General features: G+C 39.5%; 7 protein-coding genes across 19 annotated transcripts in view; 5 read left to right on the forward strand and 2 right to left on the reverse strand.

Annotated features, from left to right (window-relative positions):
* The first annotated feature begins 24 nt into the window (after window positions 1-24).
* Window positions 25-3,276, forward strand: LOC105690473 (transcription factor E2F5-like). The gene is made up of 7 exons (XM_012408262.3): window positions 25-259; window positions 757-866; window positions 977-1,247; window positions 1,337-1,560; window positions 1,937-2,043; window positions 2,130-2,177; window positions 2,309-3,276. Exons 1-7 carry the CDS (start codon window positions 152-154, stop codon window positions 2,416-2,418), a joined length of 978 nt encoding a protein of 325 aa, XP_012263685.2. The 5' UTR covers window positions 25-151; the 3' UTR covers window positions 2,419-3,276.
* Window positions 3,277-3,503: 227 nt separating this feature from the next.
* Window positions 3,504-5,909, forward strand: LOC105690632 (mpv17-like protein). 5 transcript variants are annotated; one of them, XM_048652720.1, is made up of 5 exons: window positions 3,504-3,603; window positions 4,245-4,301; window positions 4,502-4,774; window positions 4,835-4,966; window positions 5,052-5,909. In XM_048652720.1, the coding sequence occupies exons 3-5, from the start codon at window positions 4,517-4,519 to the stop codon at window positions 5,304-5,306; spliced, it is 645 nt and encodes a 214-aa protein (XP_048508677.1). In that variant the 5' UTR covers window positions 3,504-3,603; window positions 4,245-4,301; window positions 4,502-4,516; the 3' UTR covers window positions 5,307-5,909. The 5 variants fall into 5 exon arrangements, with proteins under 5 accessions (XP_048508677.1, XP_012264063.2, XP_012264038.2 ...); XM_012408640.3 differs by lacking the exon at window positions 3,504-3,603 and adding an exon at window positions 3,642-3,942; XM_012408615.3 differs by lacking the exon at window positions 3,504-3,603 and adding an exon at window positions 3,643-3,859.
* A 151-nt stretch (window positions 5,910-6,060) lies between these two features.
* On the forward strand, window positions 6,061-8,525 carry LOC105690615 (ubiquitin-associated protein 1). Its single transcript, XM_012408575.3, has 4 exons — window positions 6,061-6,671; window positions 6,763-7,083; window positions 7,201-7,425; window positions 7,546-8,525. Exons 1-4 carry the CDS (start codon window positions 6,483-6,485, stop codon window positions 7,996-7,998), a joined length of 1,188 nt encoding a protein of 395 aa, XP_012263998.2. The 5' UTR covers window positions 6,061-6,482; the 3' UTR covers window positions 7,999-8,525.
* An 89-nt stretch (window positions 8,526-8,614) lies between these two features.
* LOC105690601 (leucine-rich repeat-containing protein 28-like) lies at window positions 8,615-11,448 on the reverse strand. 4 transcript variants are annotated; one of them, XM_048652717.1, is made up of 7 exons: window positions 11,311-11,448; window positions 9,924-10,289; window positions 9,649-9,835; window positions 9,414-9,566; window positions 9,084-9,287; window positions 8,778-9,020; window positions 8,615-8,704 (listed from the first exon to the last, which is right to left on the reverse strand). In XM_048652717.1, the coding sequence occupies exons 2-7, from the start codon at window positions 10,270-10,272 to the stop codon at window positions 8,638-8,640; spliced, it is 1,203 nt and encodes a 400-aa protein (XP_048508674.1). In that variant the 5' UTR covers window positions 10,273-10,289; window positions 11,311-11,448; the 3' UTR covers window positions 8,615-8,637. The 4 variants fall into 4 exon arrangements, with proteins under 4 accessions (XP_048508674.1, XP_012263975.2, XP_012263966.2 ...); XM_012408552.3 differs by lacking the exon at window positions 11,311-11,448 and adding an exon at window positions 11,156-11,280; XM_012408543.3 differs by lacking the exon at window positions 11,311-11,448 and adding an exon at window positions 10,757-11,149.
* On the forward strand, window positions 11,314-13,198 carry LOC105690625 (corrinoid adenosyltransferase MMAB-like). Its single transcript, XM_012408603.3, has 4 exons — window positions 11,314-11,689; window positions 11,873-12,049; window positions 12,170-12,386; window positions 12,468-13,198. The coding sequence occupies exons 1-4, from the start codon at window positions 11,613-11,615 to the stop codon at window positions 12,693-12,695; spliced, it is 699 nt and encodes a 232-aa protein (XP_012264026.2). The 5' UTR covers window positions 11,314-11,612; the 3' UTR covers window positions 12,696-13,198.
* Window positions 13,199-13,277: 79 nt separating this feature from the next.
* On the reverse strand, window positions 13,278-15,037 carry LOC105690621 (ribosome maturation protein SBDS). The gene is made up of 2 exons (XM_012408588.3): window positions 14,726-15,037; window positions 13,278-14,428 (listed from the first exon to the last, which is right to left on the reverse strand). The coding sequence occupies exons 1-2, from the start codon at window positions 14,854-14,856 to the stop codon at window positions 13,801-13,803; spliced, it is 759 nt and encodes a 252-aa protein (XP_012264011.1). The 5' UTR covers window positions 14,857-15,037; the 3' UTR covers window positions 13,278-13,800.
* A 112-nt stretch (window positions 15,038-15,149) lies between these two features.
* LOC105690570 (protein phosphatase Slingshot) overlaps window positions 15,150-25,480 on the forward strand; it is a 110,236-nt gene continuing 99,905 nt past the window's right edge. For 3 of the 6 annotated variants that reach the window (XM_048652711.1, XM_048652710.1, XM_012408481.3), the window contains exon 1: window positions 15,150-15,369. Coding sequence is in view for 4 of the 6 variants with exons in the window: in XM_048652710.1 (XP_048508667.1) it covers window positions 15,313-15,369 (57 nt within the window). In the remaining 2 variants the exon portion in view is untranslated. Of the gene's footprint in view, window positions 15,370-17,082; window positions 17,893-25,480 lie in introns of those variants that run through there. The other 3 variants (XM_048652709.1, XM_012408474.3, XM_048652712.1) reach the window with 3 other exon arrangements.

Consider the following 25,480-nt stretch of genomic DNA (forward strand, 5'->3'; position numbering starts at 1 on the left):
TAACGCTTCGAACTTGCCCCACTACAGGGACGCCCTCTTTAATTTGAACTCGAGCTTCTCACCAGCCACTCCAGTGATGGCGTGTTGCTGGTGCGGCAATTTCGAAGGGGAGTGTTATAGGTTTTGAAAATTTTGACAACGGCCTTTTAAAATGGCAGACAATCAGCAGAGTAGGTTCGAAAAATCACTCGGATTATTAACAACAAGATTCGTTACATTGTTGCAAAAGGCCAAGGATGGCGTATTGGATCTGAAAGTGGTAAGACATTTCAATATTCAATGGAGTTAAAGTCAACAACCGAACTAGGTTAACTTGTCACGAGCAGCATTACTTCACTCCTGGATTATCCCCTTGCGGGAATTTTGAAAGAACTCTACTCATGCGTCTAGATACTGAATAAATTTTTGCGCTACAAACTCTTGACAATAATTGTAGGGTAATTCGCAGTGCCTAATCGCAGCATTCACAAGGAAGTTTTAGATGATACTAAACGGTGTTATACCGCGATTTCTAATCATTACTGTGCTACATACCTAACCTGTATATACTTTTATTGTCGCGTCGTAATACATCGGAAATTCGAGATTATCCTCAATGAAAAAAACTAATTCGTTCAATTATCAATAGACTAAAGTCTGTTACAATTATCTCACACAAACGGTGGAAACTAAACATCGTAGTGAATCCTTAACGGAGACTGAATTCCCCCAGCCGCATTACAATCCTGCGCTAACTCTTCGATGCTGATTGTTTAGGCTGCTGATATACTGGAGGTACGACAAAAAAGGCGAATATACGACATCACTAATGTGCTCGAAGGGATTGGACTGATAGAAAAAAAAAGCAAAAATAGTATACAATGGAAGTAAGTCATAGTCGGTGAAATTTCATTAATGGAACCTAATTGTTTCTAACAAATCTATGTGGTGGTCACTAAATTACATAGCCATAATTTGAACAACTTGAACTTATCAGGGGTGCGGGACCTGGTTGTAACACTCAAGAAGTTGGTGAAAAACTTACTGAACTTAGAGATGAAATACAAAAACTAGAAGAGCATGAGCAGTTACTAGATACACACACACAGTGGATTCAACAGAGCATCAAGAATATTGAATCTGATTTAACAAACAAAAAATATGCCTACATCACATATGAAGATGTCAAGGAAAGGTTCAAAAATGAATTGATATTAGGTATTCAAGCTCCCCCGGACACACAGCTAATTGTACCTAATATTGCAAAGGTAAAGATAGTGGCCTCATTACTCCATTGTATGATATTCTAATCTTTAAAGACAGCAAATAGCACTGGATTTGGTTTTTGGAATTACAGGCAATAGAAGATGGTGAGAGCAAGGCAAAAGATATAAATTATGAAATATTCATGAAAAGTACATCGGAAGAAATTAAAGTGTACATGATTCAGCCAGAGCTAGCCGAATCGTATGATAACAAAGTACTAGAAGCAAGGCTCCAAGAGGAATCTAAAGGTGTAAAAAGAGAAAAGGATAGCAACGATAAGAAGGAGGAATCCAAGCCAAAAAGAAAAGTTGGAAGGTAAGAAACTAGTAGCAATGATTTGAGTGTAGCCTAGAAAAGTATGACAAAAACAGTTTCAAAAAATTTTAAGTTGATAGTTCTATGCTCTTTTCGCATCAGAAATGATAAGTTCACATTTCTGACCTGCAAAGAGCGAATACTAATGGTGGGACTTCTTTTGGGGATGAGCGATCGTGAGTTTAGATTTGCTCATTTGGATTAGACCCTATAATTCTCCATGAAAGGAATCTATTCTGTAATTTCTTAAAAATTTGATGATTTCCGAAATATCAATGACCTTGTTGATCAATTCAGTTTCACATTTTGTTTTTTAGAGTAAGAAAATGATCTCACGAAACACGAAAATCTCACGTATTTTTTAATTGATATTCAGGCCACCTAGAGGAACCAGCAAGGCAGACCCTGTCTTATCGGATGAAGAAGAAGAAGAAGAAGAATTACTAGAAGCCAAGATCATACTTAGTGATGTAGCGACTTCAGGTAAAATGAGCAGATTCCATCCTCATAGAATTTCATCGTGCAATTGGTAGATATAAACGAATTTACTTACTTTTTTTACGTTTTAGACATTATCAGGACAGATTTGGATCTACTGGATGAATTGTATTCCGACTGTAAGTGTAGAAGCAACCCTGCAAAATTTGATCTATCCATTTATCACAAATTATCATTGACCTGCATCTACTTATTAATGACCAATCTATCACGATTCACCTTTGCTCATAACCAATGTAAATTGTTTCAGTTTGCGGACCTTTAGTGAGATTGAGTCCGCCACCTGGAGAAAAGGACTATCAGTTTCACCTTGGTGAAAACGAAGGAATCTGTGACCTCTTTGACATAGCGGCAAATTGAGAAGTGATATATGTATATGAACTACTTGACAGTTCCATACTACGATCTATTGAGCTGTTCCAATTTAATCAGATACATTATAAGTTCTACTCGGCAGATCTCTCGATGTGAATCGAACCCGGCGACACGATAGCTCTTGGTAAAAATCATCGCCGGTTACATCTGACCTAATAATATGTATATATCCACATACCACGTAAGAAATTGAATTGCGGGCCAATGCGACGTCTTCAGCTCTGATACACTAATTGAATGGCTCGATTTCAAACGCTTTTTGGGTATGTTGTGTACCCAAAAATTACCAAGCTGCCTATAAACGTATATTTTTAGACAATTAATGCTAACTTATAGCATTGGCTGACGCCACGTTTTCAAAGATTCCATATCTTGATAGGATTAGCAAATATTAGTACCTCCATAGAAATTGTAAAGTAAAATTGTAAAGTAAAATTACCTAAAATCATGTCTGCACATGCCGTTGTGAGAAATTCAAGGGACTCAAACAAAGACTTCACAAGATTTTTTGACTGTACTAATCTTACGACTTTGGATCATGACGCAGTTGGTTGGCGCCCATTACGGCTACTTTTGTGCAGGTGCCATTGACTTAGTGTACTGAGTCTGTAGGAGGGCTATGTTACGATTTTGAAGTATTTTATGAGAGAAAACAGTTGTAAGAATTACAGAAATGGGTACACCCTGTCTACCTTTTTGAGTATCTTCTTGTTAAATTTGTAAACAAAGCGTTCGTTTCTACGAAAATAAAAAATTAATAAGGTGCATAAGAGTGTATAAAAACGATTATTGTATCTGTTATCTGTTATACAAATAAATTGTAAGACCATAAGTGAACCATTACTCTGAGTCTTAATTAATTTATCTCGAAAAGAATCATCCCCGCTACACATACACGTACGACGCCTCATTGGAAAAGACCAACAGCTTTACCAAAAGCTTCACGTCGGCACGAGCCCTCGTGATTTAAATATAATATCACTGATGACGTTATAAAATTGAATGTATAAGTATGAATTACTAGCGGAGAAGCTGAGCACGCCACGAACAGCCGCACGCTAGTACGCGCCAAAGATTATAGGACTCCTATACTCTTTGGTACGCGCTAGGTACGCTCTATATTCATACGTCCACGATCTGTACTCATACTCATAGGCGCAGTATTCATTGGTATGTATGCATAGATGTATTGTACGCGCATGGCTTACTGCTTCCGTGTCCCTAAAATTACTCGAGGAAACTAAACTTTGCTTTACCCCTACCTGTGCCCCTACTTTGTGACAACGTTTCAGTCACAGAATAAGGACTGGTCCGTGTTTCAGTCGCGGCGCGACCGTCAGGTCTGTGGTCAGTGACATTGTGTAACTTCGTTGTCACTGTGTCGAGAGTCTCTGTAAAATGTCACGAGTATGAGCTGAGACTATAGGTAGATATTATTCAAGGACAGTTAAATCGAGATAATTGTTTCACCACCACAGAATGCATTTTCGGTATTTTCCACCAGTGAAGGTCTGCATGTTAGTGCTATCTAGGATATCAAACGTAGATAACACACCAATAATATGCGCACGTCTTCTGCAGTTCTATTCACCAAATTATTAATATTTGATTTGACAATGATCTAATTTCATATGACCATCAACCAACGTCCAAAGTTCAGACGTATTTCCAACTGGCTGCTTCTGTGGTAAATGGAAACTGCGTGACGCTAGTGATACCTATTATAGTTTCAAACTTTCAAACCAAAATTATGAACGATTCATTCTTTTGATTTTACCCACTGCTGACTCAAGGTCTCACTCATGTTTCAGCATTGTAACGCCCAAAGAGGGTAATACCAGTACCAATCCGGGACATGCGAAGTTGATGTAAGTTAAAAGTTGTTAGATCAAATTTACAAAACTGACTTTGTCGCAATTGTCACTGCAAAAGTGAACTACTCCTGCTGAGTATGTGTCCGAAGTTTGTCTATGGTTACGATAAACCACTCTGTAACATTCTGGATTATAACTGTATACAGTTCTTTTCTTCATTTTTTGTGTTGTAATTAAATGAAAGATGTTTTCAGCACCTGTTTATAGCCATGAGGGTTCTTCTGATGAAGTTCCGTGAGGTCAGTACCAAATATCCGGTTATTCGGGGAATGGCATCCTACACCGTAATATGGCCCACAGCAAGTTTGATCCAACAGAAGTTCATTGGTAAAGATGAAATAAGTTACATGCAGGCATTAAGGTTCAGCTTGTATGGAGGCTTCTTTGTTGCACCCACTCTTTTCTGCTGGATTAAATTTGCTTCCTATGTCTGGCCCAAATCTGATCTCAAGTCAGGAATCATAAAGGTGCGTTTGTTCAGGTTTTCCTTATAGTACTGAAAAAGTAAATTATTTTTCGAACTACAGGCACTTGTGGAACAAGTTACTTATGGGCCAGCTGCCATGTGCTGCTTCTTCTTTGGAATTAATCTCCTTGAATTCAAACCAGTCGATGAATGTATAAAAGAAGTGAAAGAGAAGTTCTTACCAACTTATAAGGTATAAATCGAGTTTCCTCAGCTCTTGCTAACCCGATCTTTGAATTTCCAAAATCTCACCTCATATTATTTACTATTATTTTCAGACTGGAATATTTGTCTGGCCAATTCTCCAGACGATTAATTTCACCGTAATCCCTGAAAGAAATAGAGTTGTCTATGTGAGCATCTGCAGTCTAATGTGGACTTCGTTCCTTGCTTACATGAAATCACTGGAAATAAAACGACTTGAACAAAGTTCAGAATCCAATCATACCACTAAGACAAAGGACATAGAAGAGCAACAGCAGCAAGATCTACCAAAAAGTGCGACTAAGACAAGTTTGCAGTTATCTCATTAACATCAAAGTGTAATAGGTATTGAGCAATTTTTTAATATAGTTTAGTGGTATGAGATCATCTAAATGATTCCAAAATCATGTTTGTCATAGCTGTGAAACCATACATATAACATTCGATTAAACTCATTACTGCTATGCCCTGAGTCATAGGAAAAGTTGATTCAAACAATTCATAAAAGTATGACATGACTTGGTAAAAATTATTGTTCAAAATACGACTACCCACTACTATCCAATGTTTCATTTGCTGGCGACATAGAGAGTCTTTCGCTTCTTAGTTGATGAATGATTTTTGTCACATACGGTCGCGTTTGACTAGCTCTATCCGTGTTGCCCCAAAATTATTTGACACTAACTGACAATCAAATAAAAATCACGATGAAAAGTGTATATTGGAATAATTTATTTTTAGACTGTAATATACATTAGTCCATAGTACAAAACCGTACAATAATTTTAGTGTGATTCGATCGAGAAGTCCAGTGTCTCCACTTCTGAATCTCGATCCAACCAAATAAATCTGTATTTGGTGAATTGTTATTGATGTTATAACGATGTTGTGTAATGTTTACACTAATAAATATATTTGTATATACCTGTTAAGATAAGTGTTCAGTTATTGTTACCTTATAATTTTTCAGCGCTGCCGAATCACGTGTGAGCTAGATTGAAGTTCACTCATTCAAGTTCAAATAACTGTAGCCCCTATACATACATGCACGTTGACGAGCATGGTATGAATCGGAGGTATAGAGGTATGAATTCTCTCGATTGGCTCACGTAAAAGCGAGTCACGTTCGCCGTGGCTGCAATCAGCTGACGAGATGTCAAATTTCGCGGAACAAAAACTTTGCTACTGAGCTAATGTGAAAATACACAGAAAATTTTCTTTAGATGTAAAATATTCCAAAGTGTTTTATGGTGCGTAACGAATGACAGACAATATAAACTATAGGTTGTGTGAATACAAAGATTATACAAGAAACTGTTTGCTCGTGAGGTTATGGATGTACCTAAGCTTTGAGCAACACAGAAATAAATTAGCTCACAGATATTGTAACATTATTCGATGAATTTTCCAAATCCTAAATGTTGCTATGGTGAAGGTATTACAAATGATGGGATGATGAATTGCTGATCAATATATCATTCACTATTTTGCAAACCCTAACAATTATGTCAAGGCCAACAATCTCGGCACAATGTGACTCTGTTGCATCTTATATGGATGGAGTTCATGTGAAAATCGCAGAGGCATACAAACCACCTCGGAAAATCGCCTTGCCAGTGGCTTATAACAATAAATTACCCGATGTTTCAAAGTACACGTATGACTTCAGCTTAGAGAAAGTGGTCATTGACAAGGTAAGTGGCTCACAATCAGTTAAAATAAAGTTGAAATTGTTTACATCTAATTTATGCCCGGGATACTGACTTTTATATTTAATTCGTCTAGATGACAGAATGGCGCAAAGCCAGAACAGTGATGAACGAAGCTCGCTTAGCTCGTTTAATCGAAAAAAAGAAAAAGGAAAATGAAGAAACGCCACCTCTACCTGCTCAGTCAGACCCGGTGAACCAATCAAGTGTTAAGGTAGCTCCAGCTCCCGAAACAACGATACTCACACCGCAACCTCTATCTCCACCACCCAATGAACTACTACAATACATAACAACATCCAATGGATTAGACCTTGCTGACTTTGACAATGATACAAGCAGTCCATTTGATAACATGGAATTAAAGACAATAAACGACATGGAAGAATTAGCACAGGTTAGCTGGGGTTGTGGGACTAATGTGATTAGGAAGAATGGGAAACTTTTTACTTTTCTGTCTTTTGCTGTTCTTCTCTTCAACTTTTCATTTTAGATGTCCATATTTTTTTCATAGGTCCTGCAACCATCGTCCAGGTGGGTTACACCTCCTATCAAACTTGAAAGCATCTTGACAGAACTTACATTAGATCCTGTGGATCAAAGTGAAGGAAATAAGGAACACAAGAAGAGTGAAGCTGATGAAAACACAGAAAACGATAAACACACTAATTCTAATCATCCTAGCATCCCTACCATAGTACAAGAACTTCAGAGAGAACTTGCCAGGCCAATTATGGAGGTACACAATATAATTTAGGAATTTTAGTCGACTGTATATAATTTAGAAACACCTAGTCAGTGACTAGATGTTAACATGAATCCTTATGAAATATCAAAAATAGATTCTTTTGTCTTTCAGAATTGGAAGCCTTGGCCGGATCTCGAGAGTCCAAATTGTGACACGGATCCCTCTTCATCAAAATTCAGTACTTCCCCAAGCTCAACTCATTCCGGATTATCAAATCCATTGCCAGATCTTTCAGAGGATGATCAAAAGTTAGCAAAACACCTCAGTGACATGGGATTCCCATTAGCAAGGGCAGCGAGAGCAATTCGAGACCTCGGTGGTCATGACAATAAAAAAGTGGTTGAGTATCTTTTAGCAATTCAGTCTTTAGAAGAATTTGGTATACCAGGTGACGACGCAGAGAAAGTATTAGCTTTGACAGAGTATGATCAAGAAAAAGCAAAACTTTACTATCAAAATTTGCGCACATTAAGGGACCTTGGATTTCCAGAGGATCAGGCATCCTCCGCATTGCTTAGGTGCAATATTGACAGGGACCAAGCGCTCGACTTTTTAATTGCTTAGCTTGGCTTGTTTGATTATTGTTCAAACAGAAATTTGCCTTTGGAACTGACTGAGATAACTTAAAATGTAAATATTACAACTGAGAATGTATCGAGCAATTGGTTAGGCACAAATTCCAATTATGCCAATTGAGCTGTATCGGTTGCCTGTCTATACAACGGAGCTAAAACTAGGTAAATACCTATTTTTCTATGGTTAACTTTCCAAGATTCCACAAACAGAAATGAAAGATATTAATTACTACCTAACTCATGGTGGAATAACTGCCTCACTCGTAATAGATTTTTGCCAGTATAACAATGGCCTACAGAACCACGTACGCCATATTTGATAAATACCGAAATACCGAACACTGTCAATATGAGCTCACTTGGTTAATTTTATAGTCAGTAGTATAATTGACATTTATCGCGACAAGATATATCAAAACACTTAATATTGTTCCAATATCTAAGCTTGAAATATAATCTTCATTAATCTGTTTGCACTTCTGAAATTCTTGTACATAATAAATCGCTTAAAATATTCTGGTGGAATACCGTTATTGGCACTCTAATTCTTTTCACATAATCAATTCCTTGATGATTTAATATGACTTTGATTAGAAAAGCAATCATTTATACTGAAGATATTTTTATTTCAAATAATATACCATCGTCTGTTTTCTCTGGGTGCATCTGTCTGTGTGGTAAGATTTAAAGCACACCTGAAAATGTGACAAAATTAATCAATAATATTATCGTCCATATTTAGGTGAGTCTAAAATGAATCTCACATACTTTCTACTACAAAATGTAGAGATTCGAAGAAAAGTAGTCGTCGGGTCACAGTTGACTGTAATCCAAGCTTCAGTGAAAATTGGTTGTTGACATTGGATGCCCAAGCAAATACTAATTGGCCCGTTTTTCAATAAATCATTCAGGTATCTTGTGAGTTCTAAGCACTCATTATGCCGGTCTATCACAGCTCGGTTTACCTCTACTTTCAGTGTAGTATGATCAATTACTAAGGTATGATTATACCTAGAAGTAAACCAAGCAGTGCTAATTTTGCAGCATAGTTACACGAATCAGTTCTACTGTTACCTTTCACAATAAATATCTCGCAGCGCAAGCTCCATCAATGAGGGAATACTGCTCTCGTCAATATTATGAACAGTAACAAGTTGTCGAGGTAGTTTGAGGATAGTCGTGTCCTTACCGTCTTGACCCAAGATTTCTACTTTGAGGTGAATGCTCAGCTTGGACTTTATCCAGAAACCATCATCATTGCTTACAACCCTAGAGCATCTGGATCATATGATAGTAATAATTTCTTTTGTATTTTTTTCTGAAGGTACAACAGATTTTTTGTGACTCTGATTTGTGAAGTTGTATTGTTTTATACATCGATCAAGTTGAAGCAAGGTAGTATACCTGTATGCTAGAATGTCCCTTGGATTTTGAAAGCTATGATTTTGTTGACTTAATTGATAGCTTACAGGTATCGAAAGATAATTTAAATTGGAATTATTATCGAACTGTATACAAGGTGCCGCCAGAAATCCATTCAATGGTAAGTGTTGCAATCTGTATGAAATTAAGAAGGAACGTTTGAAATAAATGGTAATATTTATGAGCGTGATGTTAAACAGCTTCAATTTTATACAACCTGTTGGAGCAGATGGAAATTGTAGAAAGGTTGGGGGCCAAAGTCAAGCTATTTGGAATTTCAATAAGGCAATTGTGGTCTGCTATCAATTCCTGTAAACTGGGAAGATAGCCCAACCATTCTGGCAATGCTACTAACTTATTTCCAGACACAGACAATGTCTCAAGATTTTTCAATCTGTTTATCTCTAACAAACCAGACAGAATAGTTCAATCAGAGTGGAAGTTTTCCCATCATGAACTTTGAACCTATGACTTCTAGAAATTAGAACTCACCTGATGGTAGAATTCTCATTGAGTTTTCGTTCAGTAAAAGCACCTTTAACTTTTGAAGCTTTCCAATACGTGGGGGTAAAGTTTTCAATTTATTGTTACCTAAGTCAAGGGTAGTTAAATGAGTTACTTCCCCTAGTTCATCAGGCACAGTTTCAATCTGGTTGCCATGGAGATACAAGTTGGTAATGTTTGACATTTCGGCAATCCATAGTGGCAGATTACTGAGGAGATTATATTTCAAATAAACTTCTTCGATGTGAGCCCCGTAGTTCCTTACTACTTCCGGTAATTTCGTAAATCCCCGATAATTCCAATGCAGGATAAATTTTTCTTTAACTTCGTTTACCATTTGTAAAGTTGGATAATCTGAAGCACAATTCATGTTTGTATAAAACTCAACAATTTAGATGTACGTTTTACACAAACGTTTACGGAAATGTTTTAAAATTCAAAGAAGAACATCGCCCCGTTCTGATCTTAGCAAATAGAAATAGAAACTGCGCTCAAAAATTCGAAATATATAGTTCTCAGTCCTCAGGGTTGACTTAAAATAACTTTTCTATACATGTTGTAAAGTTCGTATTTTTCAAGTACGACACCTGTAGTTAGGATGTATTGTTATAATTGTAATGATGTGCGGTCATGAAGAAATTGAGCACATAATTAAGATTGCAGCCAATCAACGAAAAATAATTAATGTAAAACAGAAGCGGCAGACAGTCGATTACGTGTTTTGCAGATTATAAATAGCGGGAATAACAGATTGAGATGAAGTTAAAAACCAATTAAAATTTGGGGCTCTCGTGTGCAAAATAATATCGATAAATACGTACTGATCACAAACATCGGAAGATATTGTACTTCAGAACAGTCCATTATTAGAAGATATCTGGAAGCTCGATTGAAATAAAAATTTACGAAATATTCTTTTAAATTCAATCTTCCTGAGTCAGATAAACACCTGTTGCCGCACAATTTGTAACATTAGATGAAAATTAATTTTCGTCTAATGTGAACCAAAGTACATGGGATACTGAACGAAATAATGATATTGGTAGCTTATATGTAGGTATATGAAATGTTGATATTCTTAACTTAAAGATAACTATAATAATGAGATTTTTAGAGAACTTCGGCGGCAGTAAATCACTTTTTACATATGATTTACAAATTGTAATGAATGAATATTTGCGTATTATGAGATTATAGAAAAATAAATGAATCAGTCTCACCGGAATGTTGGATTAATTGGACTTTAATAAATACACTCAAGTTCTAAGTTACAAATGAAGATACTACGCAGAACGATATTAGAAAGTGACCAATCAACTTATCGTTCAATTATTGTTATTGCGTTTAAAACTAGAGGTGAAACCATATCACTGACCTGTAACATTGCTCTATGATCACGGGGTGAAATAATGCGAAGACCAAATTTAAATAAAGATAAGGAGAAAAGCAAGTAACCAATATATCAACTAATTCATTGATTATCTAGGGGGAAATTGTTCATTGAGATTTTCAGATACCTATACGAAAAGTATGTGATAAGTTGATGAGAACCTCAGCCATCTTGGGTGAAAAGTCAAAACTTGGTTGTCGGTGCTGGTGGAAAATACACCAATTATTTGAATGCGTTGCAATAGATCAAATAGTTTTTTGCTCTAGAAGTTTGAGCGAGTATTCAGAATGGAGGTGATAAGAATTGCATTACGGAGAACAAATTTAATATACAAGGCTAGCATTCCGGCATCTTCTCGAAATTTGTAAGTTCTATCAGCTGACATAACCTACATTTATAATAGGTATTCCTTTGCGGTCAAATGAATCCCAAAATGTCAACATTAATCCCGTCAATTATTTACCTATTTGGAGTCCTGGAATTTCAAACCGAAGACACTGGTCAATCAGACACTGATTTGTAATCAATTCCAAATATGACACAACAGCAGCAGATGTAGCAGCTACAGTAGTAACAGAGCAACATCAACTATACCTCAGGAGGCTGTATTTTTGAGGGATGGCGAATCTGCCAATAGTTTGATAGATACCCATGACATTAAACCAAAGGATGATCAAATCTTTAATGCTCTCGGAGCAACAGATGAACTATCATCCTATATTGGGTTAGTATAACTTTAGTTTCAGTTATGAGCTTTGGCATTAATCATTAGAGTACCGTAATGCTACAAAAAATCTTTATTTAACAATTGGTTAATCAACGCAAATTTTTCATCTATATCAAGGCTGGCGAGAGAATTCGCATGCGAGAGTAACGTCCAACATCCCTATGTAGATAAGTTGAAAAGGGTACAGATGGTCCTCTTTGACTTAAATTATGCAATATCTAAATCAACTCCTGGAAAGACAAAACAATTTGAAAATAAGCACACCAAAGATCTCGAAGAGTGGATTCTCGAGTATACGAATCAACTACCCCCAGCAGAAGATTATATTATACCTGTAAGTCCAGCTACTTACTTATAATTTCCTAACAATACTTTCTTGAGGCCAAATTAAGAAAAATCCTTCATTGTATCACAGGGTGGAGGCAAGGCTTGTGCTTCCTTGCACGTTGCAAAAACAATCTGCAGACGTGCAGAAAGAAGTGTGATACCATTGGTGAGAGATGGAGCTCTAGATAGCGAGGCTCAAGCCTACCTGAACCGACTGTCAGATTTTCTCTTGACCATATCCCGTATTGCAGCAAAGTGTGATGAACGTACTGAAAATATTTATATTCCGCGTGCTGAAATCAGTGAGGAAAAGTAGTGGGGTATTTACTTGTGTCACTCTTCAAGATGTTCCTACGTACACAATTTTAATTTAACGAATATGAGCAGAAAATCAGGAAACGTTCCTCAAAAAAGCGTGTGCTGCTGAATTGAATTTGAGACATAGGAACAATCTTCTTCAAGGCCGACGAATCCATGAAATATACCACTCTTTAATTAGTCGTGTTGAACCAGCAAGAGTAATGCTGGGTTTAGAAAACATTATCAGAGTATCAAAGTAGTTGATATCCAGTGTATGAATATCAAAAATTACATCAAGTTCAATGCATTTTTGAGTCGTGCCAACATTATTTTTAAATGTGTAGTAATCACAACTTGCAATGGATGATCAATGATCCAACCTCAATTATGTTACATACGATTTTCATTGAATAGATTCACGGATATTTCATAAATGATTGTTGAAAATGGTAAAGTACTAGTATAGTCGAGCTTTGCTAATTGACGAGATGTAATAGAGGAATAAACGTGTAAATAGAGCATACCGATTACAGCGTTGTTAAACAGTTTATGTCTGCAATAGGTAGGCAATGTATGTATATTATTTATTAAACAAAAGTTTAGAAAAATGTCATTTTATTTAACACAATAACAGCTCGCGATACACTGAATTGGTCAACAATGCAGGTATATTATAGGCTCAAAATATGTTGGACTTAGAAATCAGGACGCAACTTTTTTATATAAAGTTTGGTTGTCATTTGAGAAGATTATATGATTTCAATCAATAGGGACATAAGTTCTGGTAATAATTCTTTAAATTATGTAAATTATTCGAGTAGTACAAAAAAGCGTTTAAAACGTCAACCACAAAAAACAGCTATATCTTTTTAAGATTTCAAGTAAAAAAAAACCTCATTCTGTATACTCTAACAATTGAGCAAATACAATCAACTTGGTTTTGAAAAAGCATCACGATTTTCGGACAAGGAATCTTTGTAATGGTTCAACAAAATAGCAACTCTGTTTCACTTTCATTACTAAAGGTTCAACCGTTAAGTAGAACTACTTAACAGCAGCTGGCTTCCGTATTTCACCAGTGATTTTGATGTTATGAAAATCTCAATACCTTTAGTTAGAGATCATTCTAACAGTTCATCACCTTCGGTGATTTCTTTCAAGTTGATCAGCTCCAATATTCCTGATCCCTTTGTTTCCGTTCTTACCAGCTCATCAATATCTCTATACTGCCCAGGGTCGATAAGACAAACCAAATTCAAATTCCCTCCATCCCAGTTCTCATTTTCAACTGTTGTGGCATGTTTGACAATCTTTTCTCTGAGTTTTCGAGCTTCTTTACCAGATATCAGAACCCTGAGTCGCATTTGGGCTCTCTCTAGAGGCATGACAGCTTTCAACTGCGGGATGACATCCAATGCCTGTTGCTTAGCATTACGCTTGGGTTTCACGGAGAAGTGGACATCTTTCATCGCTTTTTCAATCATTGATATTGGATAGGGACGCTTTGTTTCTGGGTTTACACACTTGTCGGATACAGTAGTGGCTATGTCTTTGAACATTGAATCCAAAGCAGACTGTCTTTCTTTGTCCGACACTTGCAGTTCTCCTTTTGTTAGAATCTCCTTACATACTTCCGTTTGATCATCTTTACCAAACGCTTTCAAGAGGTCCTCCTTTTTTGCGACTTGACCCTTAGACACATTTGTGAAGACTGTATGCGTTTGCAGTACCTCATCTATGTCTTTCTCCCTGCATTGTGCGTGAATTTTATTAGATTATTTGAATCAAATAATCTATGAGTTAAAGTCATACATGAGAAAAGAGTAATGCGAAATATTATCTTTGAAGCAGCAAAATAAAAATGATTAGAACAAGCAACGATATTCCCAAAATAAGAACACCCTTCTTATCTATAACGTGTCCTTGAAACAACGTTGTTCGACAGATAGTTGTTGGAATGTTGAAACTAGTTAGGTTATGTGACCACGTTGAAGGTCAATGACAATTATGGTTTAATGATGTGAACAAAAGAATATGATGTCTTACAAGTTGGTTCTCCATGAAACGACTTTATTTCGATAGCAGGCAATCTCAAATCTCTTTCCTGCTTTTTTCATACGTACTACTGCGACGTTGGTTAACCTTATTTGATTGGTAGGTGTAAAAATCTTCGACATTGTCGAGCGTTATGAGCGTACGAATATCCAAAACGAAATATCTCTACTTTCGAAAATCACTGACAATGAGATGAAAAACTCCTACTTTCCGGGTCGTGGTTGGATACAAAAAACCGCAGGATCTTCAAAAGTGACAATTAACAAGAGCCAGACTTTAGTTCTATAGTTCGACGATTTCACGTTCGGATGCTGACATTCGAAGTCATATGCGAGCCGGGTATTTAAACCGAAGAATTCGTGTTGCGCGCGCAAAGAAAGGCCGGAGTTTTCAGGCATGCGCCGTACAGGTTACGATGCTTTTTGCAAGAGGTGTATTGAACATGGCTACCGCGAGCGTGATACTGTTTGACGTTATCGAAATATGAACGTTGACGCGTCGTTTTGACGGTGTGATTATATCCCCGCTAGTGATTAGTGACAGTGTAAATTATTAGTGACTTTAGTTAACAAAAAAACATGGCTTTGGTTACCGTGCAACGTTCGCCCAGCGTTACCAGCTCGCCTCAGAGTTCGGTGAGTTTTGCATTCCCCAACTATAGTTACTCATACATCCAAACACCCACACAAACAATATTTCTGTGTATATCCAACACTCGGTTCTCACCACTTGATTCTATACCTATACATATACTGGCTACTTATTTGTACACACATTCTGACCAAAAACACACTGTTTAATTAATTACTCCAATCTTAACCTCCGTTTACTCGTCAATGTCGTTCTCGAACTAATCATACCTGAAACGCGCTGCACGGTAGGAAATAATGAAAAACAAAGCGCGTTTTCTGCTTTAGCGCTTGTCATTTGTGCACATCCCCGTTGGTTATGACAACGTGTAATTCTGATTATTCCTTCATGTAAGGGAGCAAATCTATAACGTTTCGATCCTCGCTAATCAGCCTTGTGACAGTCTCTCTTCACGATGCCATATCTGTCAATGTTTGACGTCTAACCTGGTAGTCGGTTAAAATCATCGTCTACAGTGAACTCCAAGAGTTTGATTAACTCTTGATTATATTTATTGACAACTTGTCTCTGTATGGCTACGGTACGAAACGCTCCGATCAGCTGCAATGGTGAAGTAATTTTCAAATAGAACCAATCCACCTATTACGGTCATTCGTTCATGTTGATTTCATCTGATTTTTCCGCTGATTAATTTATTGTCAGTGGCTTTCGAAGGCCACGGTGTTGCGATAAAAATTTTTGCTAATTTACTCGAGTATTTAAACAACTCTTGAATCGACCCGATCGATTATTTGTTCTATTATTTATTCGAATCGCCGATATGCGCGTGTTAACTTACACGTACACAACACTTCTCTATTCATTTCGATTAATCGTCTGATTGTGAGTCATTTAACGAGTGCAGTTCAGCTCCTGGTGATTGCGAAAGATAATAACTGATAGGTTTGTTTTTTTTTTTTTTTTTTTTGCATTTTTATTCGTAATGTTAACGAAGTCATTCTTGATCCATAGCTGCGTAATAAAGTGATATCAGCTGAATTTTGGATACTACAGAGAAACAACGTGATTCACTGTAAACAAAAAATCTCGCCTAAAAACACTGCACCGTTAATTATAGTATCATCGCGTTCGTATGATTCGAGATACTTACATCTTTGAGATATAGGGCAAAAAATTGTCGAACACGCGGGTTGTTTAAGCGAAAATAACGCAGATAAGACCTTGGTAAACTCGAACTGATTCGCTATAAATTCCACCGAAACTTTGAACTTTGATTCGTAAAATTCAAACCATTTATACCGATACGAGCAGAGTTACGTCTCTTAAATCTTTCTCAATGTTTTATCGCGCACGTTACCATGCCCATTGCAGAATCCAGGTCCGCGAGGTCCGTTTATCCGGCGTCGAATATCCGTAAAAGCGAAAAAGCTACGCGACCACAGCTACGTCGCGTCGTCTTCTTCTGCGTTTGTTTTTCCCCATCGGTCCAACTACCCAAACCCCTCTTTTCGGCGTGACGTCGCGACGCCCATCGTTGCGGGGTGGGTAGACGAGGCGTCGTCGAGTGCGTCGAGTGAGTAGACCGAAGTAGATTGCAGAAACGCGGTCCGTCGTTCGGAAGCAGGATAAGAGTAAAAAGAGAAGTACGGAAGAGACGAGAGCGAACTGGCGGAGTTTGTGCCAGCGACCGAGCGAGGAAGAGGCTGAAAACCAGAAGCGGCAGCTTCCCAGTTTCAGTCGGTCTCCGCGCGGTTTGCCGAAGACATCCACGGGATACCGCCGAATCGCTTTTCTCTATGCGGTGTATCGTCGTGATTGACGAGCGCGCGCGCCTCGCTCTCGCCCCATAAAATCAAGAACGTCAGAATTATTTCAAGTACGACTGACGTGCCACGTACGCCGCATACTCTGCATTTGAAACTCGATCTTTGCTCGCTCCGATGACATTTTTCTACGACCGAACACGATGATACGTATGCCAAGTTCTGTTGAAACAAATACACAAAGAGACGAATTTGATTAGGTGGCTTTCTCACAGATTTAAAGCGAAGTGTAATCGATATATTCAAGAGAGCCCTTCATCTGGTTTCACCGCGCAACTGGTTGTTTAATTTGCCGTGATAATTCGGGTGTCTCTGTTTTTTTTTTTCTGTATTCTATAACCCTTTTTTCACGCTTGAAACGCAATCGGCCTTCTTCAATCAGGGTGTGGGACTTGAAAATATAAAAGACTCGTAGGGCAGGTGTTCGGTAGAATTGTGGACGTTATCGACTGTAACTTGATCAGCTGTGGACAGTCTTGTATCGTGTTATATTTACAGTATAAATTTGTGAAAATTGCGATATGGTGAATCGATTTTAAAATTCAGTGTCGCCAAAGTCGTGCGAAAGTCATGATCTTATTCAAACAGAAAAGCGCGATGCTTTACGTTTTGCCACCGCCCGCGGCTCCCGAACCTCCTTCGCCCTGGGCCACCATTTTTTGGGGCGAAGATAAAATACCCGGACAACGTTCGAACTGCAGGGGACGAAGGGTCGCGCAGTATTGTGAAAAAGTTTCAGCTAAAGTAAGAAATTATCGGATATAACTTATATAAGTTGACTAGTTAAAAAAAAATGGTATCTATCCGGGAGATAAATTTTCAAGAAACTCGTTAGATTTCGTGCATGAAACGGACGGAATTTTTTTCACCGTCTATACGACCGGGTATCAAAATTTCCGACATTATTCCGTTCCGCACATCAAATATGGTATGGGGTTTCTAATTGTAAGTCATGTGGCTTTTTTTATTATCGCTATTGCAGCTCATATGTGTACCGTCAGGAGGTTCACATAGGCATAACCGTTACGCATTGTTCGAGTTCTGTTCGTGCCAATTTTTGCGTCACATACGCACCGCAATATACCTAATTAAATTCAATTAATGTTACGCGTCTTGGCGTGCCAAGGGCCCTCTTATAACTCTGCGTTGCCGCCGTTGCGCTTACGCAACAATTAATGTATGTTTGTTTGGTTTTTTTTTTTTGTTTATATATCTGCGGTGCAGCATTCGAATGTACTTATATGGAACTTCATTACAATTGCATTCTCCAAGTGCGTAAAAAATTAACGGAATCACCTATTGACAATAATCGAATGTGATCTCTTTTGTTCAAAAACTATAAGAGTACAGGGTTCATTTTTCTATTACTTGTACGAAATTATTATGGAAACTCGCACCCTCTTTTCTTCTGCGGGGATCCCTTATACGGAACGATGCAGTGGCGAATAATGCGATACCGAGGGAAAAAAATCGAAGACCACGGCGTTGGGCGTGTACTTTTGTTTGAAAATTACAACGATCCATCATTTTCGAATGATATATGTTCAAGGATCGGGTATATGTACTATACTGCACAGCTGCTGCAGGTGGCCAACGTATATTCGTATTGCGCTAAGTACACAGAGAAAAAAAAAAGTTTCTACTCTCTACTTCTTTCACCACGAGGTGTCCGACTGGCTTTTTATACTTTTTATTTCGCATTTAACCGTTTCACGTATCGCATTCGAGGGGATTCCGCGAATGAAACCTATAAGCTTGTATAATGATGCAAACGGTGACAAAGAAAAAAAAAAAAAAAATATGTAATTAAACGGAATTCTCACGCGCGTAGCGGCATCTCTGACAAACAGGTAATACGTATATACGATATACAAGGTATCCCATTTCAACTTGATAGGGTGACCGAAAAAAAAACAACAATTATATACCGCCAAGTTCTCTCACTTCTTTTCTCCGATATAAATTGTAGGGAAAAAATTTCCAGACATTTATAGAATTATATATATGAGAAAAAATTTCGGGGGTGTACACTTCGCATGATGATTAATCGGTGAGAACTATATCGTTCGCCGAGCTTCTGTTTCCGACGACGATTAATTTTTTTTTTTTCTCGTCTCTGCGTAAAAGTCTCTGTATCCGTCCGTCAATTCGTATCAGTGCAGTCGGACAGACGAAGTCTGATGGGATGAACGACTCGATTGAGCGGCGGAGATCAAGAGCTTTTCGAGTCCGAAGACCGTTCAAGCCGCCCACGGGTCGTGTCGTTACATGCGCGACTTTACGGCCGAATCATCTCGTTAACCGTACCGATATCTCTCTGCTCTCCTCTTTCGACGCATTAACCGGCCTATTTGCATCTTATTATGACGAGGAAGGCGAGCCGGCGTAATAAGACTGGTCATAGCTGCCCGCCGCACCAGACGAGAAATGCGTTCATTAATGGTTCGAGCTACTCGATCTCCCGACAATTTCCACGTTTGGACGGGGATCGTGCACCACGCCTATATGGATCACACACGGTCTCGTATCGACGCTCGCGAGATCAGTTTTTTGCCTCTTATTTCTCTTCCTTTTACATTCTTTCTAATCAACGAGGGAAAATTATATTAATTCATTATTTCTCGTATCGCCCGACTATTATAAAGGTACGCGACGTCGTTAATCGAAAGTCACGCACGATTTATACACCGTCTGTATAATTATATTCCTGATCGGTGAGATTTTTAATTTTAATAATTCACGAAGCAAATAGAGAGATAGACGCATTATACATACATGTATATGTATGAACAATATTCTGCGTTATAACGTCTGCACACGTGCATCGCGGTGGAACTGAATAACCCGATCGAAACGACGGGGGTCGGGTTTGATTTTAGGCAAATTATCGACACAGCGGCGATAAAAGGTACGCGAGTAACTAGCGTTGCGGTTATAACATCACGTATTAATATCTAGTAGGAAATGAAGTCAATCGAAACGCGATGCACGATCCACTCGACGAACTGGATTCGAATTGATCCACCGTTTCCCCCTTGACGCCGCAGGGCGTGTATACGGATGTGTCCGGATGAACGATTCCTTTTTAAAGTTATACCGCACGCGCACCCTCTACGAATACCCGCTATTCCCTCCAAATTTCTATTATTCATCGAACCGAAACACACGGAGAAAAAAAACTTGCACGTACAAATTAATTTGCAATCCTCGTTTTTCTTCCCGCTGATCGATTCGTTCGTCTTTTTATCCTCCGGCGGATGAAATTGTCACCGCGTTGTACACGCGTCTTTTTCATCCGAAATAAAAAAAAAGGCCGCGAGCGTGTACGCGTCTTACGCGGATAATTCCGTTGCTTTTTGTCGAATCTCCGGTAAGTTCTACGGCCGTGACCATCAAGACTCGATTTATCACGTCGTCCCTTGAGATGGGCATAAAAAGGTGTCGAGGAAAATCACGCCGGTTAACGTAGGCAATTTGTCATAGGAAAGCAGAGAAATGAATACGTACGTACGGATTATGTGCACGTCGTTCCGTCGTTTACTTGCAGATCGTTTCGTCTCGCCTAATATCCACTCTAGGCGTGATCCCGGCCTAGTCATTTTGCTAGCCAACTTTCTAAGCGAATCGAATCCGTAACCGTCATTCGATTATCTCATTCCCTTAATCGATCCACTACAGTAGTCTTCGGGTTATGCAGAAAAAAAATTTATCGTACAATCACCCGCCGACGTATTCGACAGTTGAAAGTTTCAATGTCTTGCGATTAGTTTTTCAATCTAATTGTGTAAATGTTTCAATAATTTCAAGTGTTGTACTCGATAAAAAAAATTTTCTCCCGCATAATCAGGTAGCTACTAACGTATAGGCATATGGGTATGCCTTGTGTATAGTCTCTCGCGTCACAAAGAGGAGAAAAACAAATTCACTTACCGACGTAGATTATTATAACAATTTGACGCCAACGTTGGTTTGTCAGCTGCAGGTATTTCGAGGAATATAACTGCGTTATGTTAATACCATAAATGCAATAACGTACGCAAGAGTTAGATAGTAACCGTGATACGTACACTAGATGAGGCCCTAATTATTAGAAGTCATTCTTGTGTCTCGCAGTCTAATTGTTAGAAATAAAATACGACGCGATGCAACGGGACAGCGAGGTCTTGAAAGTATTAAAATGAAAAGAGAAAAAGAAAAAAAAACGTATGTAAAAATCCTTTGTGATGCAGAATTAATATTTTATAAAAAAAACCTCAAGAAGCGAATGAAACGAGCTTACAAAACGAGAATAAAACATACCGTAAAACTGCTATATTTCACCTAGGAAATAGAATAAAAATTATAGTTATACATCAACATAATTGCAAGGTGGTATTACGCGAGCAAATAACCGCTCTAACAACAGCTACGGTTATACGGTATTATAAATAAAACGTTCAGAGCACGGCTATAATTTAATCATATATTGTCAGTGGTGACGCAACGCGGTCCGCCGTTAGGAGTTTTTTACCTGCAACCCGACCTCGGTGTGAAAAATCAAGCGGAAACTTTCGCGTGTTTTTGGGTAAGGACGATCGGCTCGTTCGTCAGTTTGATGTATACAGGCGAGACTTGACATCCGCAATTGGCTTTTTCTGTTCACGCGACGCATAATAACGTCGAGTGGATTCGAACCGTTCGGGATTCAAAGCGAACAAAAATCGACGCCGGAGTGCTCACAATTCCGTTGGACAGTAGGACGAGTTACGAACAGAATCCGTCCATTGAGAGAAAAGCGTCACGGGGATCTGGGCAGCGGCAAACACGGACTAGAAACTCGGCGCGAATAGACGAGGATCGTGAAACTCGAAGAAAAAAAAAAAAAAAAAACGACGAAAGTGATCTCCATCAGAGTCACGTATAGAAAAGCTCGAATCGCCCGGTTGCCAGCAGTCAGCGGTACGGTAGCAGCGGTTCACGTCAGCAGCAAACAGTCCGCTGTAGGCTGCGCCTTTGAGCCAACTTGGTCCTGACGACGGAGCAGACTTTACGCTAATGGCACTCGTAGAGCGAGAATTTGATGCATGGCCCGATAATTCGGCCCCTCGGGGTTTATTTTCCGTGCGTTTTTGATCGATGAAAACTTTGAAAGTCTCCAAAAGAGAAAGAACAAATCTGTTTCAAGATTTTAGCATAGCGAGACGAAAATTCGATGGGAACGATTTGTCGGCCATAAATATAGACCAGGTTTGCCGCATATCACTCGATCGCGTCGTACACCTACCTCGGAACGTGATCGTGAGTTACGGCAATAAATAAAGCGAAGATCGAGTTTAGCGATGCGCGCATAAAGCGAACGAACGAACGAACGAACGAACGAACTAACCACCACCGGAGTTACGTAAGCGAAACGAATGATTACTCTCGATGATCCTGACAAAATAGATATAAAAGAGGAGCGCTCACGTTGCTGCCGTTAGCGAGCTGCACCGGGAGCCAGCGACAGCAAACGACGCTGCGGGAGAAGAATTATGGGAAAGTAGGCGAGCGTGGGCACTCGGTTTATACTTACTTCACACTGCGCGGTGTACCTAGAACCAGCAAGTTGGCCTACGAACGAGTTCCTGGTCTACGATATGCACGTACATACTTGTATCCTGCAATGATTCCTCGCTCGGGAACAACTTCGACATCCTCCCGATCACCCCGTACGAGATTCGAATGTATATCCAGATGGAAAACTCATCCGCGATGCACCTACTACGTCACGTCGTTACCCAAACGCCGGTGATCTACTAACAGTAGCGTGACTCTTATGGATTTTCCGGAGTTTGCGGCACCGACGACGGAAACTCCATCTCATTCTGTTCGTTGATAGGTGGAATTTACGTAGATGCAGATTCAGCGGATGTATCGACGAAAATGGAACACCCTGTAAGCGAATCGTTTAGACGAACGCGTGAATCGCGTACAAGTGATAGCGAACGCAAACCGAATCGCTTTAATCTTTCGCTGATGTTCCGCTAATGGTTCTTCCCCGTGTCTTCGTCTCTCCCCTATCGCGTCTTCGCGAGCGTTCGCCGGATCCGCAGTTTCAACATTACACTCCGAAAGGACTCCGCGGATGAGTTGGGCGGGCATGAAAAGCAGATTAACTTCTGGATAATATCCGCTTTTCATTTTAACGTGTAACGCACCACTACGGCGTCCGTCTAGAAAAAGTTTTTCAAGTGATTTCGCCCGATGCAAGCGAAAATAGGCTCTCTGCTCTAAATACGCGTCGAAATCCATTTACTCTACATCAGATTCCGATTCGCCAGACTTCAAACCCTCGATTCAGTGCAAGCTCTTTCAACACTCATACAATTTCGACCATGTGCCGTAATCATCTAATCGACGAACCACGCCGAAGGATGTTACCCAAGGAAAATAGTGTCCGGTGTATCGGAGTAAAGTTCTCCTCCGAACCAGACGATGTATTACGAAGTCAAGGCCGACGACAATGTCGTTCATTTGTCATAACGCTTCATCAGGTGCGCAAGGAGTTACCTAAAAAGGAGTCTGACACGGAGTCCAAATGCGGACGACGTTTCTGCAGGAGACTCAACTTGCAGCGGTTGTCGCTGCCGCCGCTGGCCGGACAGAGTGTTGAGACTCTTGAGGCGACTCGCATTCGGTAGAGTTCCGGTGGTACCGACCAGTGCCTCCCGGAGTCAAAGAATCGCTCGGTTTAACTCATTTGAAGTTTTAACTCATTTCTCGTCTTCCGATTCGCGAGACACTACTCGCCAGTTTCTCAGCTGGATCGGAGGCAGGGCGCTTCGGGCGATCGGTTCTTCGTCCTCCGCGTGCACCGGCAACCGGATAAAATTGTTGAGAATCAGCTACTCCGCTGCAGAAGAAGAGAAACAGAAAAGCAGGCGCGGCACTGCGCTGGCCGGTTCTCGGCTCGCCTTGAAAGACGCAATTAAAAAGCCGTGATCTTCTTTTCACCGTGTGAAAGGTTCTATTTTAAGCTACCTCCAACAAGACTTGGAAATTACTCGCCGCCGTAATAGCCAGGGCTATTTATATTTCGCGTGTGTATAGGTATCTACGCGACCGCATAGCTGCACTCCGCTCCTCGGTACTGCTATGTAAAATACGCCTTATAACCGAGGATCTGCCTTCAGATTCTTATCGTTGACCATTCTCCCGACTACGCGAACAAATATCATCGTATCCGCGACGCACCGTCGCGGGTCTCTCATGACAAGTTTTCCTCCCCGGTCGATATGACCGATGCGGAATCTAATAGTCCTGGTACGAGAATTTGCCATCGACCGTAAATACATAGTCGAGAGACTCCGAAGGGTAATTTGTACGACCTACTAATCGAAATCCGATTTCGCCAGTGATGAATTTTTTTCTCTTCGTCAGAAGTCGTGAGTTTTTTTTTAATTTTTGGAGATCGCGTTTCGCAGTTTTCCTCGCACCGTACCGTACGATAGAGACGAGAAGTGAGATTCTTGGACGGCGGGAGTTATAATCCTCAAAAGGTGTGAGAGCGGAGAAATTGAAAAGCGTCTGCGCTTCAGAGATATCGGAAAAAAACTTGATTTGGAAACATCGCACATGCCCACTATAGTCGGCGGTGTTATCTACAGTCAGTGGAGACGTCATTCGCAAAAGAAGCGCCATTTTCTACGTTTTCTTCTCTTCCGAGCAAGATCGATGCTGTTCTTTGTTTCCGTCGCGACGCATCGTTTCTCGTCGCGATTTCAAAGAAAGTAGACAACGAAAAGTACCGCGATATTTTCCACTTTTCTTACTCACGTTCAAGTTACTTTTTGTTAGTTTTGTTGTTCACGCTTTGCGGAGTATAGTTCTCATTGAATGCATCTACTTTCATTTTAGTGCAGGTTTTTTTTGCTCGCAGAGACGATGTAACTCACATTAGGTACACGCACGACCGCGGTACGGTTGCTCCGTGCAGCATCGCAGAAGGGTATAATTTAATCCTTATACTATTGAAATACCTACTCAGGCTGGCTTATCCTCTGCTGCATGGCAGGAATCGTTTCATAATTAACGCCGCTGCTTTGGCATTTGCAGCGGCAGCGGCAATTCAACTTCAGACTTAATCCCGTTTATTACTTCAACAAGTTTCCGCAATTTTTTTCTCTCTCTCTCTCTCTCTCTTTCCATTTTTATTTTTATTTTTATTCTTATTTATTTTTCATTTTTTTCATTTTTTCATTTTTTTTTCATTTTTTTTTCATACCGCTACCGCATTAAGATGACAAGCGAGAGAAACAGATGTGGTTACATACCCACTGCAACTGCGAAATACACGTAGGTACACCGCCGAGTG

This window comes from Athalia rosae, chromosome 3, assembly GCF_917208135.1.
Source record: "Athalia rosae chromosome 3, iyAthRosa1.1, whole genome shotgun sequence".
Classification (NCBI taxonomy): Eukaryota; Metazoa; Arthropoda; class Insecta; order Hymenoptera; family Athaliidae; genus Athalia; species Athalia rosae.

Excerpts from the sequence above, each read along its gene's own strand:
- LOC105690473 (XM_012408262.3), top strand. The coding sequence starts at position 152 with ATGGCAGACAATCAGCAGAGTAGGTTCGAAAAATCACTCGGATTATTA. Across the intron at positions 260-756 it reads GCGTATTGGATCTGAAAGTG|GCTGCTGATATACTGGAGGT; the intron begins GTAAGACATTTC and ends CTGATTGTTTAG. Across the intron at positions 2,044-2,129 it reads TAGTGATGTAGCGACTTCAG|ACATTATCAGGACAGATTTG; the intron begins GTAAAATGAGCA and ends TTTACGTTTTAG.
- LOC105690632 (XM_048652720.1), top strand. The coding sequence starts at position 4,517 with ATGAGGGTTCTTCTGATGAAGTTCCGTGAGGTCAGTACCAAATATCCG. Across the intron at positions 4,775-4,834 it reads TCAAGTCAGGAATCATAAAG|GCACTTGTGGAACAAGTTAC; the intron begins GTGCGTTTGTTC and ends TTCGAACTACAG. Across the intron at positions 4,967-5,051 it reads AGTTCTTACCAACTTATAAG|ACTGGAATATTTGTCTGGCC; the intron begins GTATAAATCGAG and ends TATTATTTTCAG.
- LOC105690615 (XM_012408575.3), top strand. The coding sequence starts at position 6,483 with ATGTCAAGGCCAACAATCTCGGCACAATGTGACTCTGTTGCATCTTAT. Across the intron at positions 7,084-7,200 it reads ACATGGAAGAATTAGCACAG|GTCCTGCAACCATCGTCCAG; the intron begins GTTAGCTGGGGT and ends TTTTTTTCATAG. Across the intron at positions 7,426-7,545 it reads TTGCCAGGCCAATTATGGAG|AATTGGAAGCCTTGGCCGGA; the intron begins GTACACAATATA and ends TTTGTCTTTCAG.
- LOC105690601 (XM_012408543.3), bottom strand. The coding sequence starts at position 10,799 with ATGGACTGTTCTGAAGTACAATATCTTCCGATGTTTGTGATCA. Across the intron at positions 9,836-9,923 it reads AATGAGAATTCTACCATCAG|AGATAAACAGATTGAAAAAT; the intron begins GTGAGTTCTAAT and ends CTGGTTTGTTAG. Across the intron at positions 9,567-9,648 it reads ATTTCCATCTGCTCCAACAG|ATTGCAACACTTACCATTGA; the intron begins GTTGTATAAAAT and ends AATTTCATACAG.
- LOC105690625 (XM_012408603.3), top strand. The coding sequence starts at position 11,613 with ATGGAGGTGATAAGAATTGCATTACGGAGAACAAATTTAATATACAAG. Across the intron at positions 12,050-12,169 it reads GAACTATCATCCTATATTGG|GCTGGCGAGAGAATTCGCAT; the intron begins GTTAGTATAACT and ends ATCTATATCAAG. Across the intron at positions 12,387-12,467 it reads CAGAAGATTATATTATACCT|GGTGGAGGCAAGGCTTGTGC; the intron begins GTAAGTCCAGCT and ends ATTGTATCACAG.
- LOC105690621 (XM_012408588.3), bottom strand. The coding sequence starts at position 14,856 with ATGTCGAAGATTTTTACACCTACCAATCAAATAAGGTTAACCAACGTC. Across the intron at positions 14,429-14,725 it reads GTTTCATGGAGAACCAACTT|GGAGAAAGACATAGATGAGG; the intron begins GTAAGACATCAT and ends CGCACAATGCAG.